At 59.6% G+C, this 22914-nt stretch overlaps 1 protein-coding gene across 3 annotated transcripts in view; it reads left to right on the forward strand.

Moving 5' to 3' along the window:
* The window catches only part of SDK2 (sidekick cell adhesion molecule 2), a 264805-nt gene that overhangs the window by 225268 nt on the left and 16623 nt on the right, over positions 1–22914 (forward strand). For 2 of the 3 annotated variants that reach the window (XM_043905642.1, XM_043905644.1), the window contains 10 exons: positions 46–102; positions 1331–1432; positions 1577–1692; positions 8036–8222; positions 10764–10901; positions 13643–13804; positions 16441–16566; positions 19446–19610; positions 20914–21054; positions 21319–21457. In XM_043905642.1, coding sequence (XP_043761577.1) covers positions 46–102; positions 1331–1432; positions 1577–1692; positions 8036–8222; positions 10764–10901; positions 13643–13804; positions 16441–16566; positions 19446–19610; positions 20914–21054; positions 21319–21457 — 1333 coding nt within the window. The remainder of the gene's footprint in view (positions 1–45; positions 103–1330; positions 1433–1576; positions 1693–8035; positions 8223–10763; positions 10902–13642; positions 13805–16440; positions 16567–19445; positions 19611–20913; positions 21055–21318; positions 21458–22914) is intronic. The other variant, XM_043905643.1, reaches the window with a different exon arrangement.

The following is a 22914-nucleotide window of genomic DNA, read 5'->3' on the forward strand; positions in this document are numbered from 1 at the left end:
GCCCCCCACCCCCGCCCCGACCACCCCCACAACCCCACCCCATAGCTTTCTACTCCATGCGGAACCTGAGCCGGCCCAGCCTCACGCAGTACGAGCTAGACAGTAAGTCCCCCGCACAGCGGCTCCCCGACGGGCCAGGCCTTCCACGGGGAGGGGAGAGGGGCCTCCAAGGACGCCTGCCCGCAGCCCAGGGCTGCGCCCACCTCAGGCTGCCTGAGGAAAAGTGCCTTCCTGCATACACGTGACTTCCCTGAAAAGCACAGAAAAGCAGGGGGTCTCCCGGGAGGGTCTGCCCCAGCCCTCATCCATCAGGACAGAAGAGAAAGGAAAATGGCATTGGCCTTATGCTCCGGGGAGCCGGGGATGGTGACAGGGGGTCCACGGAAGGACCCAGTGGTCCCGCTGGTTAGATGCGCGGGGGGTCCACGCTGCTGCCGCCCATCTCGTCCATCAAAGGCACTTGTCAGCTCAGCTCTCTTGCCCACCGAGTTCCCCCCTGAAGTGAGCAGAGCTCCTTTTCCCCCAGGGACCAGGACAGGTCCCTGGCCCCCCGCCCTCACTCTGTTCCTAACATCCCAGAGGGTGCTTGGTTCTCCCCAAGACCCAGAGCCAGAGGGCCTCCCGTTAGGGGCCCACGTTGGACTGAGTTATTCATCTCCTTCCTTCCTCGTGGGCGCAGGCCCGAGGCTGTCAGGGTGGTTAGAACGCCCACCTGGGGAGGGGGAGCAGAGAGGAGCCCCCCCCCCAGCAGGCACAGTGACGCCCCCCAAGTGTCGGGCCCATTTTCCTGCAACTGCCCCGTCTCTCAGCTTCTAAGTGTCTCCCCCGAAGCACCCCAAAATAAGCAAGAACAGAGGGTTTCTTAGCCCCAGATTCACACCCAGTGAGCCCCTCTCTCTAAGGCTGAGCCCCGCCCCCATGTTGAGAGTTGGTTTAGGGAGACTGGCCCGGGGGCGGCGGGGGATGGGGAAGAGCTGGGAACCCGGCACCCCTGTGATCAGGGTGCCCGGGAAGGCAGGGAAGACGTGGCCTGTGACCCGGCGTGTCCGGGAGAGTTTGGATTCGCACCTGTTGTCTCAGCATGCATGTTAGCAGTTCCCCTTTCGGTCCTAAACGCGTCCGGGATGGTCGCAGCCTGTGCGGGGTCCCAGGGGTGAGCCAGGGCGTCCCCCGCCGTGCCGGCTGCCCCCGCGCCCCAGCTCTCCCCTGTCCTTTCCTGGGCCTGCACTCCGGGGCCCAGGCTCGCCCGGGTGCGGCGTCTCAGCGCCCCGCAGCCTCCGCCCTCTGTGACGTGAGCTCTGTCCCTCCCCTGCCCGACTGTCGCCCCCAGACCTGAACAAGCACCGGCGCTACGAGATCCGCATGAGCGTGTACAACGCGGTGGGCGAGGGGCCCTCCAGCCCCCCGCACGAGGTCTTTGTCGGGGAGGCAGGTGAGCACCGCTGCGCTTCCAGCCCCCCCCCCCAACCCGGCCCTCCCCTGCCCGGAGAAGCCCTGCAGGAGGGGGTCTGGGGTCTCGGGGCCCCGCGCCTCCTCTCTGGGGGCCCCGCACACTCAGGACCCCTCTCGCCCCCAGTGCCCACGGCAGCGCCCCGCAACGTGGCCGTCCATGGCCCCACGGCCACACAGCTGGACGTGACGTGGGAGCCGCCCCCGCTGGAGAGCCAGAACGGGGACATCCAGGGCTACAAGGTAGGGGTGCTCGGGCAGGGAAGGGGGCCCAGGGGACCAGGGCCCGGCGGGGCTTGGGAGGGACCCAGGTGTGGTGAGGGGGAGAGGCCCGGGTCTGCACCCGCTCCCTTGGCTGTTTGCATCCACCCCTCTGACATATACACGCAGCTGGAGCAAACCGCTACCCATCCTCCCGCCATCCCTGGGGCGGGCGGCGCTCAGATGCTAGAGGCTCGGGCCACGCGCCAGCTTCTGCCATCCCCGCAGCTTCTCCAACCCCTGCCCAGCCCACCAGCTCCCAAAGCCACCGTGAGAGCCCTTGAAGTGGTTCTTTGACCAACTCTAGTCACAGTATGGAGGCTAGCTGAACGGCCAGTTAGTAAAGGACCACCGACAAGGTCTTGGAAATCTCTGTTTAAAGTTACTTCTAGATTTTAGACATCGACGTGTGTTATGAAAGGGTTCTATTCGTCTCCAGTATTTGCTAAGCCCTTTAGAACTTCCCTGGTCGCTCAGCTGGTAAAGAATCCGCCTGCAAGGCAGGAGACCCGGGTTCGATCCCTGGGTTAGGAAGATACCCTGGAGAAGGAAATGGCAACCCACTCCCTTGGGTTGCCTATTCATGCCTGGAGAATCCCATGGACAGAGGACCCTGGCAGGGTAGAGTCCACAGAGTCACAAAGAGTTGAACACGACTGAGCAACTAACGCTTTCAGTTTTCACTTAAGACTCCTGAAAGCCTGCTAAAGCTGGTCGGTTATAATGATTGTACCCATTGCACAGATAAGGAAACTGAGTCCCAAGTTAGTGGCTCAATGAGGTCACCAAAAAAGCTGGCAGCAGAGAGGCAAACTCCAGGTCTGCTGGTCCTTGCCCTGTAGGGGCTGGGGAGGGAGCACTGGGCACACAGCCTCTGGGATGTGCTCAGTCGCTCAGTCGTGTCCGACTCTTTGTGACCCCGTGGACTGCAGCCCGCCAGTCTCCTCTGTCCATGTGGATTCTCCACGCAAGAATACTGGAGCGGGTTGCCATGCCCTCCTCCAGGGCATCTTCCCCACCCAGGTCTCCCTCATTGCAGGCAGATTCTTTACTGTCTGAACCACCAACCACGGAGGAGGTGGCCACAGTGGTGACAATAACGATGGGCTGCTTGGCTGGACGCTCAGCCTGTGGCCATGTCTGCAGCCTGGCTCCCGCGCCAGTGTCCGGCGCCGCTCTGATTCCTGGCGGTGGTTTGTTGTTCCAGAGGGCGGTCCAGTGCAGTGGCAAGGTGGCGAGGGTGGGAGCCCCCGGGAGCTTCCTGGTTCTGCCCAGGTCGCACAGGCAGAAACCGAGTTTCCGCAAAGGCCTTGCCGGGTCACACGGCTTATGGAGACCCTGTATAAAGGAGTCTGGCTCTGCGTGGGGTGACGAAGGCGGGAGCAAGAAGGAGAGACGTCTCGCCAAGGATGCTCTGAAGATGGATGACGCTCCTGAGCAGCGCCAGCTGGGAGAACTAAATATTGCGCCCCTAGCATATGCCTCCCCAGGGACGACGAAGGAGCCCGGCGGGGCCTGCTCTAGCTTGGCAGACACCAGGCTGGGGAGGTGTGAACGCCTCCAGTTAATGCACGATCCCCGGAAATGTGTGGGTGCCCAGGCACCATCCACCACACCGCCGACATCCACGTGCTCAGGGGAACGTCACAACCAAGCGTGGACGCTGATGAGGGAAAGAAATTGCCACCTCCCAGACCTGCAGTAGGACTTCCTTGGTGGTAAAGAATCTGCCTGCCAATGCAAGAGACATGGGTTCAATTCCTGGATTGGGAAGATCCCCTGGAGACGGAAATGGCAACCCACCCCAGTAAGCGTGCCTGGAGAATCCCCTGGACAGAGCAACCTGGTGGGCTGCAGTTCACGGGGTCGCAAAGAGTCATGCACGACTTAGTGACTAAACAATAACAAGACCTGCATTAACATCCATGCTCGTCGACCTTAACATCAACCGTGTGTTCACACCACCAGCCAGGGGTCACGTCAGGGTGAGCTGTGACGTGTGTGGGGGCAGGCAGGTCGATGCAGCCAGCCTTTCAGGAACACGTGTTTATTGAGTAGTTATCTTGTGCCCAGCTATGTTCCCGATACTGCGATTAACTCAGAGACAGTGTGAGCTTAAACTGTAGGAGAGGAAGGCTAGTGATATACAAAGCAAAGAGCAGCTCCAGCTGGTGGTAAGTGAAGAGGGTTAAGGGGCAGGTTTGAGACTTTAAATAGGGTCTTCGGGAGAGGACTTAATGAGAAACTGCCACGTGAGCAAAGACGAAGGTGAACTGGGTGTGAATCGCGTGGATCTGAGAAAGAGTATTCCAGAACAAGGGGGCTGACGAGCAAAAGCCCTGGGGTCAGTGCGTGCTTGACGCGTACAAAGCGCAGCACAGAGACCCACATGTCCCAGCATGACGGAGTGCATCACCTGGAGACTTCTGAGCTTTCGCTGAATGAAATGACGGCCATGGGGACCTTGGGGACAGAAGACGGACCTGGGTGACTTGGGTTTTTAAAGCTTGTGCTGGCTGCCGCATTGAGGGGAGTCTGCATCAGGGCAAATGCGAATCCATGAAGAGGTGGTGGCATCATCAGGTGATGGGGGTTTAGACCAAGCAGTAGCTGTAAGCAGCTTTTGCTCCCGGTTCCATTTGAAGGGTAGAGCCAGCAGAATTTGCTGATGAACTGAACATGGGAAGTGAGAGGAGGAAAAGCAACAAGGATTTCCAAGCAGTTGGGTAATGGAGCTTCCAGTTACAGAGCGGGGCAAAAGGAGGAAGTGAAGCAGGGGATAGGGGAGCTGGAGAAGGTTTGAGACGTTTGTTGAATGTCCTCGGGGAAACGCTGAAGGGAGCTGGACACACAGGTGCGGAGTCCAAGGGAGAAGTTCCATGCTGGAGGTGTGAATGGTGAAAGCCTCCAGCATACAGATGGTACCAACAGCCTGGAGATTAGACATGGTTAGATAGAAAACACCAGATGTCTGAAAACTGAGCCCTAGGACCAAAGCAAGTGATTGAATTCTCAAAACCCACATGAAGACTGTGTTTTCAGAAGGAGGGAGGAAGCAAATGCGCCAACTCTCCTGAGAGCTCAAACAAGAAGAAACCTTGGAGGCAGTTATTCAGGGATGGGCAGACCACAGCCCATAGGCCTAATCTGGCCCCCCACTTGTTTTTATAAATAAAGTTTTATTGGCACACAGCCACACCCATTTGTTTACAGATCACCTTTGGCTCCTTTCAAGTCACAGGCAGAGTTGAATAACTGCAACAGAGACCATGTGGCCTGCAAAGCCTAAAATGTTTCTTACCTGGTGCTTTACAGGAGTTTCCAGAGCCCTGGATGATTACATTAAACCAGCCAAGTTCACGGGGGACTCTGATAACAGAGTTCGGGGCAGGGGATGCCTGCTTGGAGTGGGTTTGAGAGAGAATGAGGAGAGGCAGCCAGTACTGACATCCCTTTTGAGGAGTTTTGCTTTAGAGAAAAGTGATGAAATAAGGTAGAGGCTGGAAAAAGACAGTCAACGGAGGCGGTTTTAAGATGGGAGGAATAACTCGTGTGTGTGTGCTGATAGGAACGGTTCTGGAAAGAGGAAGAATTTCGTGATTCGGTAACGCGAGGAAGCTGTGGTGGGTGATGCCCTGGAGGAGGTGACAGGGGCTGGGATTTAGGGCAGGAAGGTGGGGTCACCTCAGTAGGGAGCCGGCAGTTAGGCCCTAGCCACAGGAGGGAGGCAGAAGGTAGGGACACAGGGTGGGAGGTGGTCCAGGTGGTGAAGGGAGCGTGTAGACTCTCCCATGATGGCTCTGGTTATCCGTGGAGGGCCCGCAGCTGGGAGCAGGGATGGGGAGGAGATGCGTGGAGCCGCGAGGTGGGATACTGCAGTGGATGGGCCAGACCAGTGTAACACAGTAGCCAGCCACTCGAGGCCGCTGAGTCACACTGAAGGTGTGACTGTCCTCCAGCGACAGCCAGCTATGTGACGTGAGGGCTTGGACCTGACTTAACTGAGGCTGAAGTCCAGCCTGGTGCCTGTGATGAAGCCAGAAGGGGCAGGGACCCCGTGCTCTGTGATGACCTCGAGGGTTGGGAAGGGGTCAGTGGCAGGGAGCTCCGAGAGGGAGGGGATATATGTTTACATGTAGCTGATCCGCATGGTTGGACAGCAGAAACTAACAATGGTGTAAAGCAAGTATACTCCAGTTTTAAAAAGCGGGCATGGAATTGAGAATAAGAGATAGAAAGTAGTGATTATAATTCATTCCCGCACCTGTTCCCGTCAACAGACAGTGTTTATCCATCAGCAGAGAGTTATTGATCACCAGCAGGTGTGCCAGGCGCGATTCTAAGTGCTTAAGACACAAGGGAGCCAGAGATGTGGGTCCCCCGAGGAGCCATTTCCTTGCAGACACCTGGCCGCCACCAGCCCGCACGGCAACTTGGCCGTGTGCCACCTGCTGGGGTGCTCAAGGCTCAGTCCCTTGGGCTGCTTTGCACAAATGTCATTGAATTGTCATCTAACAGAAGTCTGCTGGATTCAGCACACACGGGTGAGACCCACCTGCGGAGGGTGCCCATTTATGGACGTGTGGTGGCTTGGGTCCTGGACCCCCCTCCCTCGTGCCAAGAACGTGATGCCAGCGACTGGACCCCCCTCTCCTGCATCATCGCTTTTCTTGCTCTCAGACATGTTCCATCTTTCAAACGTCTCTTCCTGACCTCACGTTTGCTTCAGCCATTTTTCCTGGTTGGCCCCTTTCTAGCATAAACCCTCCCCCAAAATGTCTGTGCCCCTTGCCTCTTCCCCATCTCTCTTGAATCCATTCCAAGCGGGTTCATTTATTCTTTCCAAACAGCGAACCCATGAACGAGTGATTTAATGAGGGACTATCTCAACTCCCACACGTCTACCCATGTCAGAAGACTGGAAAAAGAAAGTAAAAGGGGTTAGAAAAAAAACACAGATTTTATAGTACTGAGGCATCCTAACTGCCAGTTCACACATGCCAGGTGGGGACAATTTTATTAGCTTTTTCTCACTTTCATCAGCTTTCTCCAGGCAAATTGAGAAATTGAGACGCCAAGAGCATGCAGAAAAGCCTTTGGCCAGCAGGTGGTGCCAAATGCTCTCTAATCCACGCGGCCTGGGGCTCCCCGCGTTCCGCGTGCTCCGGACGCAGAGTTCTGAAACTAGGGAAGGATGCGCGGCCTCTCTGGCCGCTAGTGAGCCCTAACCCCCGGTTAATAAGAAGTAGAGGCCTTCCTCGGAATCCGCAGGGGATTGTTTCATAGACGGCTCTCCATATCCGCGGTTCTGTGTCTGCCGATTCAACCCACCGCGGACTCGGTTGTACTCATCTTTTGAAAGCAATCCATGTAGAAGCGGACCCGGGCACTTGAGATCCGAGCCGTGCCAGGGTTGCCTGGAATCGTAAGCGCCGTGGTCCTCCTGTGCTCCTGGACTAAAGCTGCCCGCAGCCTGTGAGTCTTCCTTCTTTCCTCTCCACGTTGGTCCTAGGAAGTGGGTGTCCTTGACCTCCGCTATACAGAGGAGACCACTGCAGCTCAGGGAAGTGTCCTGCCCGAGTCAGCGGTGCCCGGGGGTCGGCCCAGGCGTGCCCGCCTCTCCCGCGGGCTGTGCAAACTGCCGTGTGCCAGCAGCTCCCCCGGACCCTGCAGCCCTCGACAGCTCCCGGGTGACGCCGCTGGGCTGGCCCTTGAACCTGACTCTTGGCTGGGGTGGAGTCGACCTGCCCTGCCCTCCGGATCCTCAGAACAGAACTGGTTTATACCTACAGTGACTATTGAGTGCTTACGTGCCCAGGCTGTGCTAAATCCTTCGGGCCTGCCATCAACAGACTCGGGCTCTGTGCCCTCGTGGGGTTTACAGTCTAGCAGAGACTGAAGGATTAGCTGTGAAAACGAAGGTTCTGGAAGTGTTTGTAGAGCAGCTCTTAAATACTCCTATTTCCTGGGCTTCCCAGGTGACTCAGCAGTAAAAAGCCTGCCTGCCAATGCAGGCGACGTGGGTTCGATCCCTGGATCGGGAAGACCCCCTGGAGGAGGAAATGGCAACCCACTCCAGTATCCTTGCCTGGAGAATCCCATGGACAGAGGAGCCTGACGGGCTACAGTCCGTGGGGTCGCAAAGAGTCGGACACTACTGAGCGACTAAACAAGAAGAACGGTGTTATTTCCTGGGTGACTCACACCTGCCGTCCAGGCGTGTGGATCGTTTGAGCGGAGATGTGTCTGAGACCCTGGGATCAGCCAGGGGCAGGGGGGAAGCTGGGTCATGGCCTCCCTCACTCTACCTCCTCTGTGCCCACAGATCTATTTCTGGGAGGCCCAGCGGCGGAACCTCACGGAGCGGGTGAAGACGCTTTTCCTGGCCGAGAACGGCGTCAAGCTCAAGAACCTGACGGGCTACACCACCTACATGGTCAGCGTGGCAGCCTTCAACGCGGCGGGGGACGGGCCGCGGAGCACCCCCACCCGGGGCCAGACCCAGCAAGCAGGTGGGGGAGGCTGGAGGGGCGGGTGGGGAGGCGAGGGGGGCCCACCTGGCGCCTGGGCTCACGGGCGGGAGGAGGCAGCCGAGTGATCGGGGCTGGGTCTCCAGACCCCACGGGATGCCCTCTGCAGAGCGGGAGCACAGCCCACCCAGAGGGGCCCAGATGTGAGTGCCCAGAAGAGACGCGCTGGGACTTCCCTAGTGGTCCCATGGCCATGACTCCATGCTCCCAATGCAGGGGGCCTGAGTTCGATCCGAGGTCAGGGAACTAGATCCCACGTGCTGCAACTGAAGATTCTGCATGCCCCAACAAAGATCAAAGACCCCGAGTGGCACAGCTAAGACCCAGCATAGCTGAATAAACACATTTTTTAAAAGCAGAATAAGAGAGGCCCTATCTCCAGAAAGCCTTGGCCAAGGCCCACGTCTAGCCCTTCCTCCCCTCATCTAACCACCGAAGCCCTCCTTGCTGACGGCCAGTGCGCAACCAGCCAGCCCCCTTCTGCTCCCTGCCTTCTTCCCACCCGACTTGCTTTTATCTCCCCAGCTCTGACCATGTCACCATATACTGTTCACTTACCGAGCACCTTCTCTGGGCCTGCACTGTGCTAAATGTGGGTAATACAACAGTGAAGGAAACTGACCAGGCCCCCTCCTAGGGGGGCAGTCGGCTGGTAAACAAGCATCTAGAGGAATTAACCTCGGGTGGCAGGGGGTGTGAGTGGTCTCAGGACGGAGGCAGTGGGTGGGCAGATGGCTTCAGAGAGGTTGGCCTGCAGAGGCCTGGCTGAGCGGCTGACATCCGGGCTGAGATTTCAGTGGGAAGACGAGGCCGGTCACAGGAAGTCCTGGAGGTGGGGTTGGGGGGGTGCGGTTCCGGACCCAGGGACCAGCAGGTGCCAAGGCCTGGAGGCTGGAGGGGCCGAGAGACCAGAGAGCGGGCCAGGTGGCTTGAGAGAACGGGAGTGAGAGTCAGGGGGTAGCGGGTCTGGGGGCCTTAGAAGGAAGTCCGGCATTAATTCTAAGCGTGATGGGGAGCCATTGGTGGGGATAAGCAGCTGGGCTATAGGATCTGGCTTATGTTTTCGAAAGATGGCTCTGGCTGCTGAACAGAGGACAGGCTGATGGGGCAGCCGGAGGAGGCAGGGTGGTCCGTTAGGAGGCTGCGGGTCGCGCAGGGGAGGAGCGGGCGGGGTGCGAGGCCTGCAGCCCACACGGGGAGGGCACCCCTCCAGACGGCATCACTGCCACTCGAGGTGCTGTTCCCAGGGGGCGCTGGTGGTAAAGAGCCCGCCTGCCAATGCAGCAGACCTGAGAGACGCGGGTTCCATCCCTGGGTAGGGAAGATCCCCTGGAGGAGGGCACGGCAACCCACTCCAACTTTCTTGCCTGGAGAACCCCATGGACAGAGGAGCCTGCTTCAGTCCCCTCCTTTGCCTGTGGTGGAGCTTCCTCCTCATGGATTTGAATACAAGCCTTTGGTCCTAACCTTGCCTCTTTCTCAAGCTGCTGCTCCCCCTTCTGTCCATCATCTTTCTTTTAAAGAGACAGCGAGACCCCGTGGAGTCCGTTCCCAAGTATTGTCCTCCTCGGGGACCGGCTCTGGCTCCGGGGACACGCCTTCCTCCGCCTGGCTCCCGGGGGTCTGTCTGCCTGTCCCAGCCACGCTCTGTCAGTGTCATTGGCCGGATGCGGACCCCCGGGAGCCTGGATGCTTCCGTCACCGGAACGGAGTGTTCCGCCTCACGTCCCTGTCACAGAGCGGAGGCAGGAAGGGCCTGCAGACCTGACCTTCCCCCTTCACAGACGGCTCACTGACGCTGCCTCCCGGGGCCCGAGAGGAAGCCGGCCCGGATCAGCCCCGGCTCGGTGGGGAGGCGGCACTGGACAATAATAGCCTGGCCGTCCCCCTGCCAGAGCCAGCTCGGGATGCTGCAGGCCGGACGCTTCCCTCGCTTCCTCTCCGTCCTCCCCCTCAGGCCTCTCTCCTATGGTCTCAGGGTCGGGTTCTCAGGCCAAGAAAACATCTTCTTCCAGATAGTTGACGGGTCCTGGCTCCGGCTGCTTCAGCCAGCGTCGTCTCTTGGCAGTAATCCCTGGGGCCTCGGGACAAGAGAGAGACCCTGTCCATTGCAGGGCTGGTTGTCTAATGCCCACCTGATGCTCAGGCCCAGGCACCCGCCCTGCCCCCCCCCCAGGGAAGCCAGGACGTGACCTGACACCCCCGCCTCCACCGCAGTGACCCCAGGGGCCCTGCTTTCAGGGCCCATTAGCAGGAGGAAGCCTGAGTTCTCCCACTTTCTGAAAACAAAATCCTCCTTTCTCCCAGTACTTGGACCCTGACGTTGGGGAGAGTGCTAAGGATGTCATCGAGGGAGGGGAGGGACCCGCTGCCCTCCAGCGACCCCTCCCACCCTCTGTTGCTTCAAACCGCTTTCTTGTTTGTCCAGGGACCCTCACGCCCCTGCTGGTTCCTCGGAACCAAACCCAGGGCTTTGAACTTCCAGAAGGGAGAAAACAAAGCCCCTCTGCTCTCTCCCTCCAGCCCCCAGCGCTCCCAGCTCCGTCAGGTTCAGCGAGCTGACCACCACCTCCGTGAACGTGTCCTGGGGGGCCCCGGAGTTCCCCAACGGCGTCCTGGAGGGCTACCGGCTGGTCTACGAGCCCTGCACCCCTGTGGATGGTGAGTGGGGCCCCCTTCCAGCGGGGCTCCCCAAACCTGCCCTCTGCACGGTTCCCCTCCATCGTCCCTACGCAGAGTCCAAGCGATGAGCCTCTCCCCACGTATAAACCGGAGACTGAGTCCCGGGCAGGGCAGGGGCGGGGCCAAGGTCAAACAGCGGCAAGTTGAGGGCAAACTGGAACAGCAGCCCCGGCCTCCTGAGTCCTAGGAGAGAATTTTTAAGTATGTTCTCCCCCATCAGCGGATAGAAATGGGGAAGGAGGAAGAACACCTGGGCAAAACACCGCACCCCGAGATGGATCACAGAGACGGACCCGGGGCCTCCCCTAGGGGCCAGCAGTTAAGACTCCCAGTGCAGGGGCCACGGGTTCAGTCCCCAGTCGGGGAACTAGATCCCACACGCTGAAACTAAGAGGCCACTTGTGGCAACTTAAAGATTCCGCATGCCACAACGAAGAACTGTCAGTTCAGTCAGACTCTTGGCGACCCCATGGACTGCAGCACGCCAGGCCTCCCTGTCCATCACCAGCTCCCGGAGCTTACTCAAACTCATGTCCATTGAGTCAGTGATGCCATCCAACCCTCTCATCCTCTGTCGTCCCCTTCTTCTCCCGCCTTCAATCTTTCCCAGCATCAGGGTCTTTTCAAATGAATCACAGCCCACAGCCCAATAAATAAATACATTTTTTAAAGGATAAAAATTTTCAAAAAAAAAGAATAAAAATAAAGATGGACCCTCCCCCAAGGTTCCATCTTGCGTGTGCCCCGCCCCGGCCTTAGGGACTCATCTTACCCTGAGTTAGTTCTCTGCCTTTCGTGGGGTCAGGAACCCCTCTGAGACTCTGATCAAGGCCCTGGAGCCTCTTCCCGGGCAGATGCAGAAGTCTGGGGGTCACGGCACCCCGCTGCCCTCTGGGAGCCTAAGCTCCAGCCCCTGGCTCTGCAGGTTGCCCTCTGCTGCCCTGAGCCCTGGTCCTGTGAGTGATGCTCAGAGCTCTCCCCGCAGCCCCTGCCCTAGCCCTGCCTCCAGGCCCTGGACAGGACCCTGCCCCCCTCCCGGGCCCCCCAGGGGCTGCCCCACCACAGCTGAAATCACTGCTACTGAGTCAGAAAGGCAGGAAGGAGACTGTGCCCCGGGAGGCCTGTGCCCAGGTCCAGGGCCCAGCGAGGCCTCGGGGGTATGGCCGGCCACCCCTCGCAGACCACAGAACCCGACCAGAACAAGGCTGAGCCCCGGGAGCTGAGCCCTTCTGGGTCAGCCCAGGGAACACTGGCCCTCAGTCTTCCCACCCCACCTGTGTGCCAGCAGCTCCCCGGGGCCTGGAGGGCCCCAGGAGGAGGGGTGGTCAGGTGCGGGACCCAGGAAAGGAGCCGTCCCTCCCACGGAAGGAAGGAGAGGACAGAGGTCATGGGGGCTAGACCCCTCTCGGAGCTGTGTCTCGGGGGGTCCACAGCCAGAGAAGCGTGCTCCCTTCACCTAATTGTCACTCAGCCCAGCGGCATCTGGACCACGTGGCGCCTCTGAGGCCTTCCAGACTCCCATCCACCCTTGACAGCCCACTAACGGGAACTTCAAGCCTGGGCTGGCAAGACGGTGCCCAGCCGGGCCAGCAGCACGCCTGCGCCCCGCTCCCGCCTCCGCCCTGGGCTCTGGTCGGCAGCAAACAGGCCTCACTAGGATGCAGGGAACAAGGACGCAGCACCCCTGGCTCCCTGTGGGGAAGACCAAGACCCAGGCCAGTGAGGGGTTTGCTCCAGAAAGTCAAGGGGCCTCTACCCAGGGCTGCTGACCCAGGTCTCAGGGCACATCCAGCCCGTGACCCCACAGGCCTGTGACCCCTTCGGGAAGCCCCCCCGGAGCACCCACCAATCTGTCCGTCAGGACTGCGTTCCCCGCCCCCAGCCAGGTGCTCGGTTACTTTCTTCCCCCTCGTAGCACCTGCCCAAGACGCTGTTGATACCCTCACTCGTTAGCGCAAAGTGAAGCCAGGGCAGGAGATGTGCCCGGAGAACCCGGGGCCAGCCCTGCCCTCTGAGCCCAGCCTGCTGGCTGCAAAGTCTGTCTCCCAGGGGTGACCAGCTCCTCCGTGCATGTGGGAGATGAAACCGGGTCCCAGAGAGGCTGGTGGTCAGGGGGACTTTGACGTGGGTTTATGCACAGAGCATAAACTCTCACCTCCTGGAGACAGTCCCAGACTCCCCTCTAGTAGCTAAGATTTGGGGTGCCTTTGGCGCTGAAGAGCCTGGTGGGTGCGGCTGATGGAGGTCACGCTGGCACTGAGGAGGGAGGGAGCTGGGCGGGATTTGAGGTTGTCCTGGGCTGTGGGTGCAGCCACGCATGTGTCCCCTCCAACTCCAGACGGTGGCGTCTTTACAGAAGCACTTCCTGAAAGATGGTCCTTGGGATGTGATTTCTACGGGATGGGATGTGGGGGACCAGTGTTTGAGGTATGATGGTTAAATGAAACGAGATGTGAGTTGATTTTCCCCTCCAGATGCTAAAGGGCGCTGTGGTTTTTCACTGCACAGACAGGCAGGCAGCATGAACGTACATATTCTTGAGGACAGCCTACCGGACTCTGTTCTGAGAACGGTCTTGGAAACACTCCATGTGGTCAAGGGTGCTGGTCCCAGTCTGACTCCACGGGCTGCGGCCCCTGGCCAGTGCTGACCATTCCCTCCCCTGACGGCCTCCCCCGCCAGGGCCTGTGGCCCTCACACGCCACGTGCTTCCCCCCCAGGGGTCAGTAAGATCGTGACGGTGGACGTGAAGGGCAGCAGCCCCCTGTGGCTGAAGGTGAAGGACCTGGCAGAGGGGATGACCTACAGGTTCCGCATCAGAGCCAAGACCTTCACTTACGGGCCCGAGATCGAAGCCAACGTCACCACGGGTCCTGGAGAAGGTAGGGGAGCCTTGGGTGGGCGTGGGGACCCCCCAGGTCGGAAGGGGGTGTCCAGAGCATGCCTGAGGGTGCAGAGTTGAGTAAGACAGGGTCTCTGATGGAGCTCTCGGGCCCACGAGGACTTCAAGGCAGCACTGTGGGGTGGGCCTGGGGGGAAGGATCGGGGAGGAGAAGAGGGGCACTTAAAGCGGGGGACATCCTGATGGTCCAGCAGCTAAGACTCCTCGCTCCCAACACAAGGGGTTCCATCCCTGGTCAGGGAACTAGATCTCACAGGCCCCACCTGAGGGTTAACATGCCGCAGCTAAGATCGAAGATCCTGCCTGCCACAACTAAGACGCAGTGAAGCCATATAAATTATTAAGAATAATTTTTTTAATTTAAAAATGAAATAAACAAAGGCGGCAATTCCAGAAGACCTCATGGGGTCATTTAGATGGATGCGTGGGAAAAGAGACAAGCGTTCCCTAGGATTCTGACGGGGGCTGGGGCAGAGGAGGGGTGGGGTGGCCAGCTGTGAGGGAGGGCCAGCCGGGCGGCGAGGGTCACCGGTGCCATCAGAGCGTTTCTCAAGGGGACAGTGATGTCAGAACCCCCGGGGTTCTCGTGATAACGCTGATTCCTGGGGCCCAGGGAGTCAGCATCCCTGAGCATCCCTGGGAATGTGCATTTGAACGAAAGAGCCCAAGTGTCTCTCTGGTACCTGCTGTGAGAACCAGGGCTCTGGGGGGTCTTCAGGCGTGGGACCAGGTCCAGGGAGGCCTGCCGGCCGCTGCCCCCTAGACAGAAGGGACAGAGGGGCAGTGTTAGGGGGGTAAGAAAGGAGCCAGGCGGTGACAGGTCCTGTGCACTGGGCCCGGGGTGATGGGGAGCCCTGGGGACCAGGGAGGAAAGAGTAGCTTAGTCTGGGCTTCGTGACCCCCCCCCCGGGGTCGTCCTCAGGCTGGGGGAACTCTTCAGGGTGCCTTGAGGTTGAGGCTTAGCCCCCCAGGGCCTCTTTCATGCAGGATGTCCCCTCCTGATGTAGAAGCCGCCTCTCAGACTCTCTGCATTCCTGACCCCCTGCCCCCGCAGAGACCATAGACAGCTCCCCCAGACTCCCCCTGAAACCCCCCTCCCCGTCCTCCTTGCCCACCTCCCGAAGCTGGGAGGCACGCTGACCTGGCCGGGCAGCCTCTGCTGCCCAGCGGGTGCGGGTTTCAGGTGGCCACCCTTCACTGTCTCTTTCTGGGCGCCTTCTCGTCCCCGCCTCTGGTTCTGAAGAAGGGCAGGCTGGCTCCCAGGGCTCCCGGGGTTGGAACACAGCCTGCAGCCCGCAGCGGGCGGCTTGCCAGGGAGCTGCCCGGCCCCCTGCCCTCCACCTGCCCCCAGCCCCTCCCCGGGAGGCGCCTCTCACCTGAGCTGCTTCCCAGGGAAACAAAAGCAGGAAGGGAGCTGGCGGGGGACCAGGGGGACAGAGCAGGGGCGGGGGGGCCTGGAGGACACGGTGTTCTAACCTGAGCCTGAAGTGTCGGGGTTTGGGGGGCGGGGGGGGGGGGGGGGCGGGGAGGAAGTGCGGAGGAGGGGGGAGGGGCTCTGAGACAGCGCAGCTGCGCCCGCTGGAGGAGGGGTCAGTGGACGTGCGGCAGCGCCCTCTTCCCTCCAGGCCAGCCCGCGGGCTGGAAGCTTCTAGTCTGGAGGTGCTGTCCTGGAGGGAATGAGAGCCCGGGGTCCTGGGAGCCCCGCCCCACCGCTCACACCCGCCTCGGGCAGCATCCCACACACCCGCCCTCGCCGCCTTTGCCCCGGGCTGTGGGCAGCTGTGCGCAGGATGCTGGTGCGGGAAGGGAGGGAGGAAGGAAGGAAGGCACGCTGTGAGGCCCTCCGAGGTCGTGGGGCTGGGCGCCAGGCTCAGGAGGTGAATCCCTGGCCTGCTGTCTGGCCGGCCACCTCCCCCAGGGCCTGGAGGCGCTTCAGTCTGAAGCTGGGCTCCCAGCTCCTTCCCCCGAGGCATCCACAGGGGCCGTGGGGCCAGCCCGCCGCCCACACCCCACTGTCTGGTTCCCGCCCTTGTCCCGCAGGCATGGGGGAAGCACCTGCTGTGTCCAGGCCCTGGGAGGCGGGGCTCCAGGCGCATGGGGACCAGCAGGCAGCGGCCCTGGGGGCCCGTGGGAGCCGGCATGGCAGGGCCCCTCAGAGAGGAATGGGCACAGGCCTCTGTGGACAGAGCAGGCTCCTCCCTCCGGCTCTGGGCCCTGGGGGAGGCGGCCCCTGAGGCACCTGTCACCCCAGGAGAGCCCGTCCAGAGCAGGGCTGGGTCCTTTCTCCCTCCTCATGGTGGCAGGGGCCCCGGATCCTCCCACGGCCCCGGCCTCCTCTCTGGCCTTGTTCTTAGAGCGAGTGCAGCTGGGGGCCTTTGAGGCATCACCCCACACACCTCTCCTGGAAGGCAAGGGCTGCGGGTGGCCCGGCGGAGAATGAGTCAGGTCCTGCAGGCCTGGCCAGGACACACTCCTTGGGGGCGCGGCGCGTGGAGGGGTTCCGGAGACCCTGGCCGGGGTTTTGCACTCGGGTCCTCCTGCTGGAGCTCAGGGAGACGCGCGGGGGCGCCTGGCCCCGCTCTGAGGCATCCCCTCGCCCACTGTGTGTGTGTGCAGGTGCCCCCGGCCCGCCCGGAGTGCCCATCATCGTGCGGTACAGCTCGGCCATTGCCATTCACTGGTCCAGCGGAGACCCCGGCAAAGGGCCCATCACCCGCTACGTCCTCGAGGCCCGGCCTTCAGGTACGTCCGCCCGGGCTGAGCTGGCTGGGGGTCATCGCGTGACACGGCGCTTGTGCTCTGCCAGGGGGCAGCGAGGGGGGCCCCTGCGGTGAGTGGGACACGGGACTCGCACCCTTAGTTAAGGAACACCCTGGAGAACAGGGCTTATTGCCAGGTGAGGACCAGCTAAGGTCGGGGGGGGGGGTCATCCAAGAAGCCAGAGGAACAAAGGCCTGGGTTCCCGTTGGCTAAACGCCCACCGCCTCCACGCGACCCAAAGCCCCACGAAGAGGCTGGCCGGCCATCCCCCGGAGAACCAGTGCCTCTTTGAGGCCATTGCTGCATTCCGGCTCTCACCGCGGTTCCTGTCACGTCCCGGGCTCTCCTCTCAAGCCTGAAATCGAATCACGAGAACCTCTGAAGCCATCAGGAGACAAGTGGCTGATAAGTCACTGACGGGTTCCAGTGGCCCCCGAGGCGGCCTCTCGGGCTCCTCTTCCCCCCAGGAGCTCCCAGCCTCAGCCAGCTCCCTCCGTTGCTAGGTTCCCGATTCATCAGAGGTGCCAGAGTTAGTGCAGGCTGGAGGCTTGTTCTCGATGGTCCATGGATGCGTGATTAGGTAACCCAAGTTGAGAAAGAAAGGAAAAAAGAAAAGGCTGTGTTGCTCCAGCACAAGCAGCAAAGACTAATCGGGAAGCTGGCATCTTAGGAACTAATACTTCTAACGGGGCCTTTGGCACATCCCAGCGACATGGTTAGTACCGCAGGGTGGCTGAGCGCTAATCATCTCGATAGCACATAATTCACTCCAGCAGTTCCAGGAAGCCGCCACCACCCGGTCATTGCCTTAATCTTGGGCTAATAATCGCAGTTGCAAATATCGTGTAAACAGCTATTATATTATTAAATATCATGTCCAGCAGCTCAGATCCAACATGTAGCCGGAACATACAGGCAGCCTTGGCTCCCTCCCCACTCCAGATGGTCCCTCCCTGGCCCTCCAGGGCCGGCTGCTGACTTGGCCGGGAGACCACCTCCTGCTTCTCCCATCCAGGGCCTGGAGCCTGTTTTTTCCATCCAAGTTGGCCTGCCGGGGTGCCAGGCTGTGGAATGTTGGCCCAGGACTTCAGCCCTGTGGATTTTCCAGCGTTCCCTGGGAGGCCCAGCGTGGGACCTGGTGTTCTGGGTTTGGGGGCCGTGACTTGGTCCACGTAGTTGCGGTCAAGGGCAGAGCGTAAGAGAAAGGATCAGGCCAGGACCCCCTGAAGGCTGGGGGTGCAGATTCCTCATTCTGAGGATGAAATCACCCTCATCCCCGGCTCTCCCTGCACTGCTGTGCTGGGTTTGGGCAGAACCAACTAGACCTGAGAAGCCAAGTCCTGCAGAGCAGGGAGGGACCCACCTGATGTTTGGGGCCCATGGGACCCGCCCTGCACATCAGCTGAGTCCCGGGACTGCAGGCCAGAGCCACAGTGTTTCGTTCCAGAGCTTGCGGTCTGGCCACACCATTTGTTCCTGCGTGGGGGGATCAAAGAGGGGCAGACCGCGGGTAGGAGCACTACCCTGTGTGGCTCTTGTGGAAAGGAAGCAGAAAAATAGGGGCCTGGCTAAGTGAAAGTGAAAGTGTTAGTTGCTCAGTCATGTCCGACTCTACGACCCCAAGAACGGTAGCCCATCCGGCTCCTCTGTCCATGGGATTCTCCAGGCAAGGATACTGGAGTGGGTTGCCATTTCCTTCTCCAGGGGATTTTTCACACCCAGGGATCGAACCTTGGTCTCCTGCACTGCTGCAGATTCTTTACTGTCTGAGCCACAAGGGAAGCCCAAATAAAGGAGGGCGTACCTTTATGATAGAACATTGTGCTCAGTCGGTCAGTCGTGCGACCCCACGGACAGTAGCCCGCCAGGCTCCTCTGTCCCTGGGATTCTCCAGGCAAGAATACTGCAGTGGGTTGCTGTGCCCTTCTCCAGAGCATCTTCCCAATCCAAGGAAAAAACCCAGGCCTCCTGCATTGCAAGCGGATTCTTTACCATCTGAGCCACCTGGGTCTCATGATAGAATATCAGGCAGCCTCTTAAAGGCCTGCTGGCCAGCACTTTTTACTGTTGTGGGAAATGAACCTATAGATTTCTTCTGCATGAAGTGCTGGATGGTGAGGCTCCTTCACTGGACAGTGGTGTTGGATTGGGTGTTAAAAAGTGTTCTACTTATGATACATTTTTCAGTATTTTACAGAGATTTTAATTGAAAAGAGGGAGAGGGAGTTCCTGGTGATCCAGTGGTTAGGACTCAGCCAGGGTCTGGGATCAACCCCTGGTCAGGGAACTAAGATCTCATAGGCTGCATGGCATCACTTCAGTTCAGTCGCTCAGTCGTGTCTGACTCTTTGCGACCCCATGGACTGCAGCATGCCAGGCCTCCCTGTCCATCACCAACTCCTGGAGCTTGCTCAAACTCATGTCCATCAAGTCCGTGATGCCATCCAACCATCTCATCCTCTGTCGTCCCCTTCTCCTCCTGCCTGCAGTCTTTCCCAGCATCAGGGTCTTTTCCAATGAGTCAGTTCTTCGCATCAGGTGACCAAAGTATTGGAGCTTCAGCTTCAGCATTAGTCCTTCCAATGAATATTCAAGACTGATTTCCTTTAGGATTGATTGGTTGGATCTCCTTGCAGTCATGGCTGGGATTGATTAGTCAATTAGTTAAAGTATAAAAATATTAAGGGAATAAAAGGGTCAGATACTTGTAAAAAGTATCTCCCGAGGACCTACTCTGTGCCAAGCATGGGTGACTCGGTGTTGAGGGGGCAGACCCGACAGGCCTGGGGTGAGGGAGCACCGGTTGGGGTCAGGCAGACCACGCCCTCCCGACAGGTGCCTCCCTGTCTGTGCTCCCGCAGATGAGGGGCTCTGGGACATTCTCATCAAAGACATCCCCAAGGAGGTCACATCCTACACGTTCAGCATGGACATCCTCAAGCCAGGCGTGAGCTACGACTTCCGGGTCATCGCGGTCAATGACTATGGTTTCGGGACCCCCAGCAGCCCCTCCCAGTCTGTGCCAGGTACCATCCGCGGGGTGAGGGGTGGGGGGTCTGGGGTGAGGACGAGAGGAGAGGCAGCAGCCCCAGAAGCACTGGGCTGGGGATCCAGAAGGCATCGTCCTCTCAGTTCTCCAAAGTCGAGAGCCCTGGGCCGGGGCCCGGGTCAGCCTTCAACTCTGGAAGGAGCTGGGGGGCAGAGGTCTTAAGGTTCCTTTCCAAGGACTCCAGAAGCCCTGGGCAGGAGGCCCAGTGGGCTTCAGGATGAACTGGCAGGCCCTCAAGATGGGAGCTTCCGTGGGCTCATCACCCAGGAAATCCAAGGGCATCAGGTCATACACTGTGTTTATCCATGAAACCACCCCCCAACACAGAGCCTGCAGCCTGTGAAGCTCAGGCCTGAGCGAGGAGCTCCCTGCGAGGGCAGGACTCCATCCCTCCCCCTTCCTTCCGGCCTTTCTCTTCCCATCACCTCCGAGTTCACAACGGACCAGTATCGAAACCCACGGCCCCATATCTAATCACTTTTCATGGGCACTTCCCCTGAGACAGGAATAGCGCTCAAAGTTTCTACTCACTGGGCCCCTTTCAGAAACCTTGTGCTTTTGCCCTGGGCCTGATTGATAGAACCAAATGACAGGAAGTCAGCACTTCAAGCCTGAAATAGAAGAGCCCGCCCCCTCAGTCAGCAGCATGGATTAGTACCAGCCGGGTGCATGGAGCACAGCCCTGGGGGCTTTGAGAGAAGGGGAGTCTCCCTGGAGGAGCCTTTCTGAAGACCTGCTCATGTCCACTCTCCCGGCTACCAGAAAAGATTCTGTCCCTACTGACCCTTGGAAGAGAAACTGTCCCAGGCCCACCACAGGCCAGGCAAGCACCTTTCTAGCAGACACTGATGTCTATCAAGGTAGCCCCTGGGCCATAAATGGCAAGGAAAAATAGGAAAGAAAAAGGAGTAAGCACACAGCCCCTTCTCATCCGGTGTCTTTAGCAGACATCACTAATCAATCCCAGCCCTCAGGAGTCGAGAAACCGCCTCACCTCACTCTTCCTCCTGTCTTTGGTAGACATCACTAATCAATCAGCCTAGACATGGCCTCAGCACGTTCTCACACCAGCCCTCCAGGCAGCCCCTTTACTGATAAACCAGAGCTGGCCCTTGAGATGAAACCATCCCTACCAACCCGAGATTCTACCTCGTTCAGAGGGCACAGACTCACCTTCCCGTAAAGTGTGAGAGCAGGTGGTAGGGTCCCAGCTGGAGCCGGAGGCTCGGAGGCAGGCCAGGTCTGAGCACCACGGACCTGACGTCCACTCCGTGTTCTAGCCCAGAAAGCCAACCCCTTCTACGAGGAGTGGTGGTTCTTGGTGGTCATCGCCCTCGTTGGCCTCATCTTCATCCTGCTGCTCGTCTTCGTGCTCATCATCCGAGGCCAGAGCAAGAAGTACGCCAAGAAGACAGACGCAGGTGAGCTGACTGGACGGGACTTTCTCGTGACCGTCTCCCTTTTCGGCAAGGGTGGTGTTGGGGAGGTCTCTCTCCCAGAAAAGCACGTGCTCTGGTGGGGGTGGGGGTAGCCTAGGGTTCCTACACACAGTCTCACAATCTCCATCTCCAGTTTTGGTTTCAACCCTAACAAAAGAAACGGGGGCAGCCCAGCCACAGGGGGAAGGGGCCACCTGGTCTAAAAGGGTGGAGTGAGTGATGGATGTCAATCTCTGCCCTCCCCAGGCAGCGGTACCAAGTCTGGTGCGCTGGGCCATGGGGAGATGATGAGCTTGGATGAGAGCAGTTTTCCTGCTCTGGAACTCAACAACCGACGGCTGTCTGTCAAGAACTCCTTCTGCCGAAAGAACGGCCTATATACCAGGTAGTGGGCTCCCTGTGTGAGGTACTGGGCGGGTGGGGGTATGCGGGCCAGCATCGCCTGGGCCACAGAGCAGGCAGGATGCCGCTGGCTTCACCTCGTCCTGGAAGCAGCATGCTCAGTTGTGTCCGACTCTGTGTGACCGCATGGACTAGCCTGCAGGCTCCTCTCTCTATGTAATTTCCCTGGCAAGGATACTGGAGTGGGTTGCCATTTCCTCCTCCAGGGGACTCTTCCTGACCCAGGGATCAAACCCACATCTTCTGCATCGGCAGGCGGATTCTTTACTACTGAGGCACCAGGGCAGCCCCCCTGGAAGCTGCATTCGCTAGGAATGGTCACTAGGCAGAGAGAGCCGGGCCCAGGCAGCTCCACAGTGGGGTGGGGAGAAAGTCACGAGGGAGGAGCTGGGGACAGGGTGTCTGCCCACCACAGCAGGATGCAAATCGCTTGCACAACTTTGCAAACCACCAACTGCTGTCTGGGGCCAAGTGGTCCGGGTCCAGGCCTGAAGCAGTGATAGCTACTGGCCCCAAAGGTGAGAGCCACCCAGAAAAGGTGGGACTGGACAGACCCACTTAAGAGCTGCCAGGAGTCCCCCATGACTGCTGCTGCCTTAGCCTGACCTTCCTCTTCTGGAAAGAGGGGATGCCCTCTGCCCAGGTACCTACTCACACCCACTGTAGCTGTAGACAGTTTTCTCCCACCCACCGCTGAAGTCTACACACTCCACATTGTCCTCAAAAGGTAACAGCCAACCAGGAAAGGACCAGGCTGCACCCAGCTCCTATACTCACCTGACTCCCCTCCACCCAGGGCACCTCCTAGCCCCACCTGCTGTGGCCCGCCAGGCTGCCCGTTTCCAAGATTGGGGTCAGTTGCTAGGGCTCACCTGAGCTTCACCTGATTGACCTGGCAGTTTCGGGCATCGAGAGCATGAGGGAGAGGTGGGGGCTGCAGCTCAGGGGCTCCAGCCTCGGCCCCACTAACATTCCCAGCTCATCGGAGGTGCCCGCGGGACTGAGGGGATGCCTCTCCCAGGGCCAGCTCACAAAGCTTCCCTCTGTCTGGTCCTGAAAGGAAGAGGCGACGTGTGTGTTCAGCAGGAGGACTTCTAGCGGGAGGGGTGCGCAGGCCAGGCAGGCCGAGCTCTCATCTCCCGCCAAAGCCAGCTTTCCAAAGAAAGAGCCGTTTGAGGCCACGGTGGCGGGCCCAGCATGGCCACCGCAGCCCCGCCAGGCTGGCTCCGGGGCCCTGCCACATGGAACAAGAGGGCGTTTCACCCACAGCCTGGCCTTGGCTGCCTCTCACACCCGCTGTGTACACACACCACGGTCCCTGTGTGTCCCCACCATCACTGTGTACACACAGAAATCCCACGTGCCCCAAACTGGCCCCAGGCTCCTGAGGCCGGACCCAGCCACAGCGCATGTCACCAAGACGGTGTTCGCCTGGCCCCT

This window comes from Cervus elaphus, chromosome 5 (genome assembly GCF_910594005.1).
Source record: "Cervus elaphus chromosome 5, mCerEla1.1, whole genome shotgun sequence".
In the NCBI taxonomy this organism is placed as follows: Eukaryota; Metazoa; Chordata; class Mammalia; order Artiodactyla; family Cervidae; genus Cervus; species Cervus elaphus.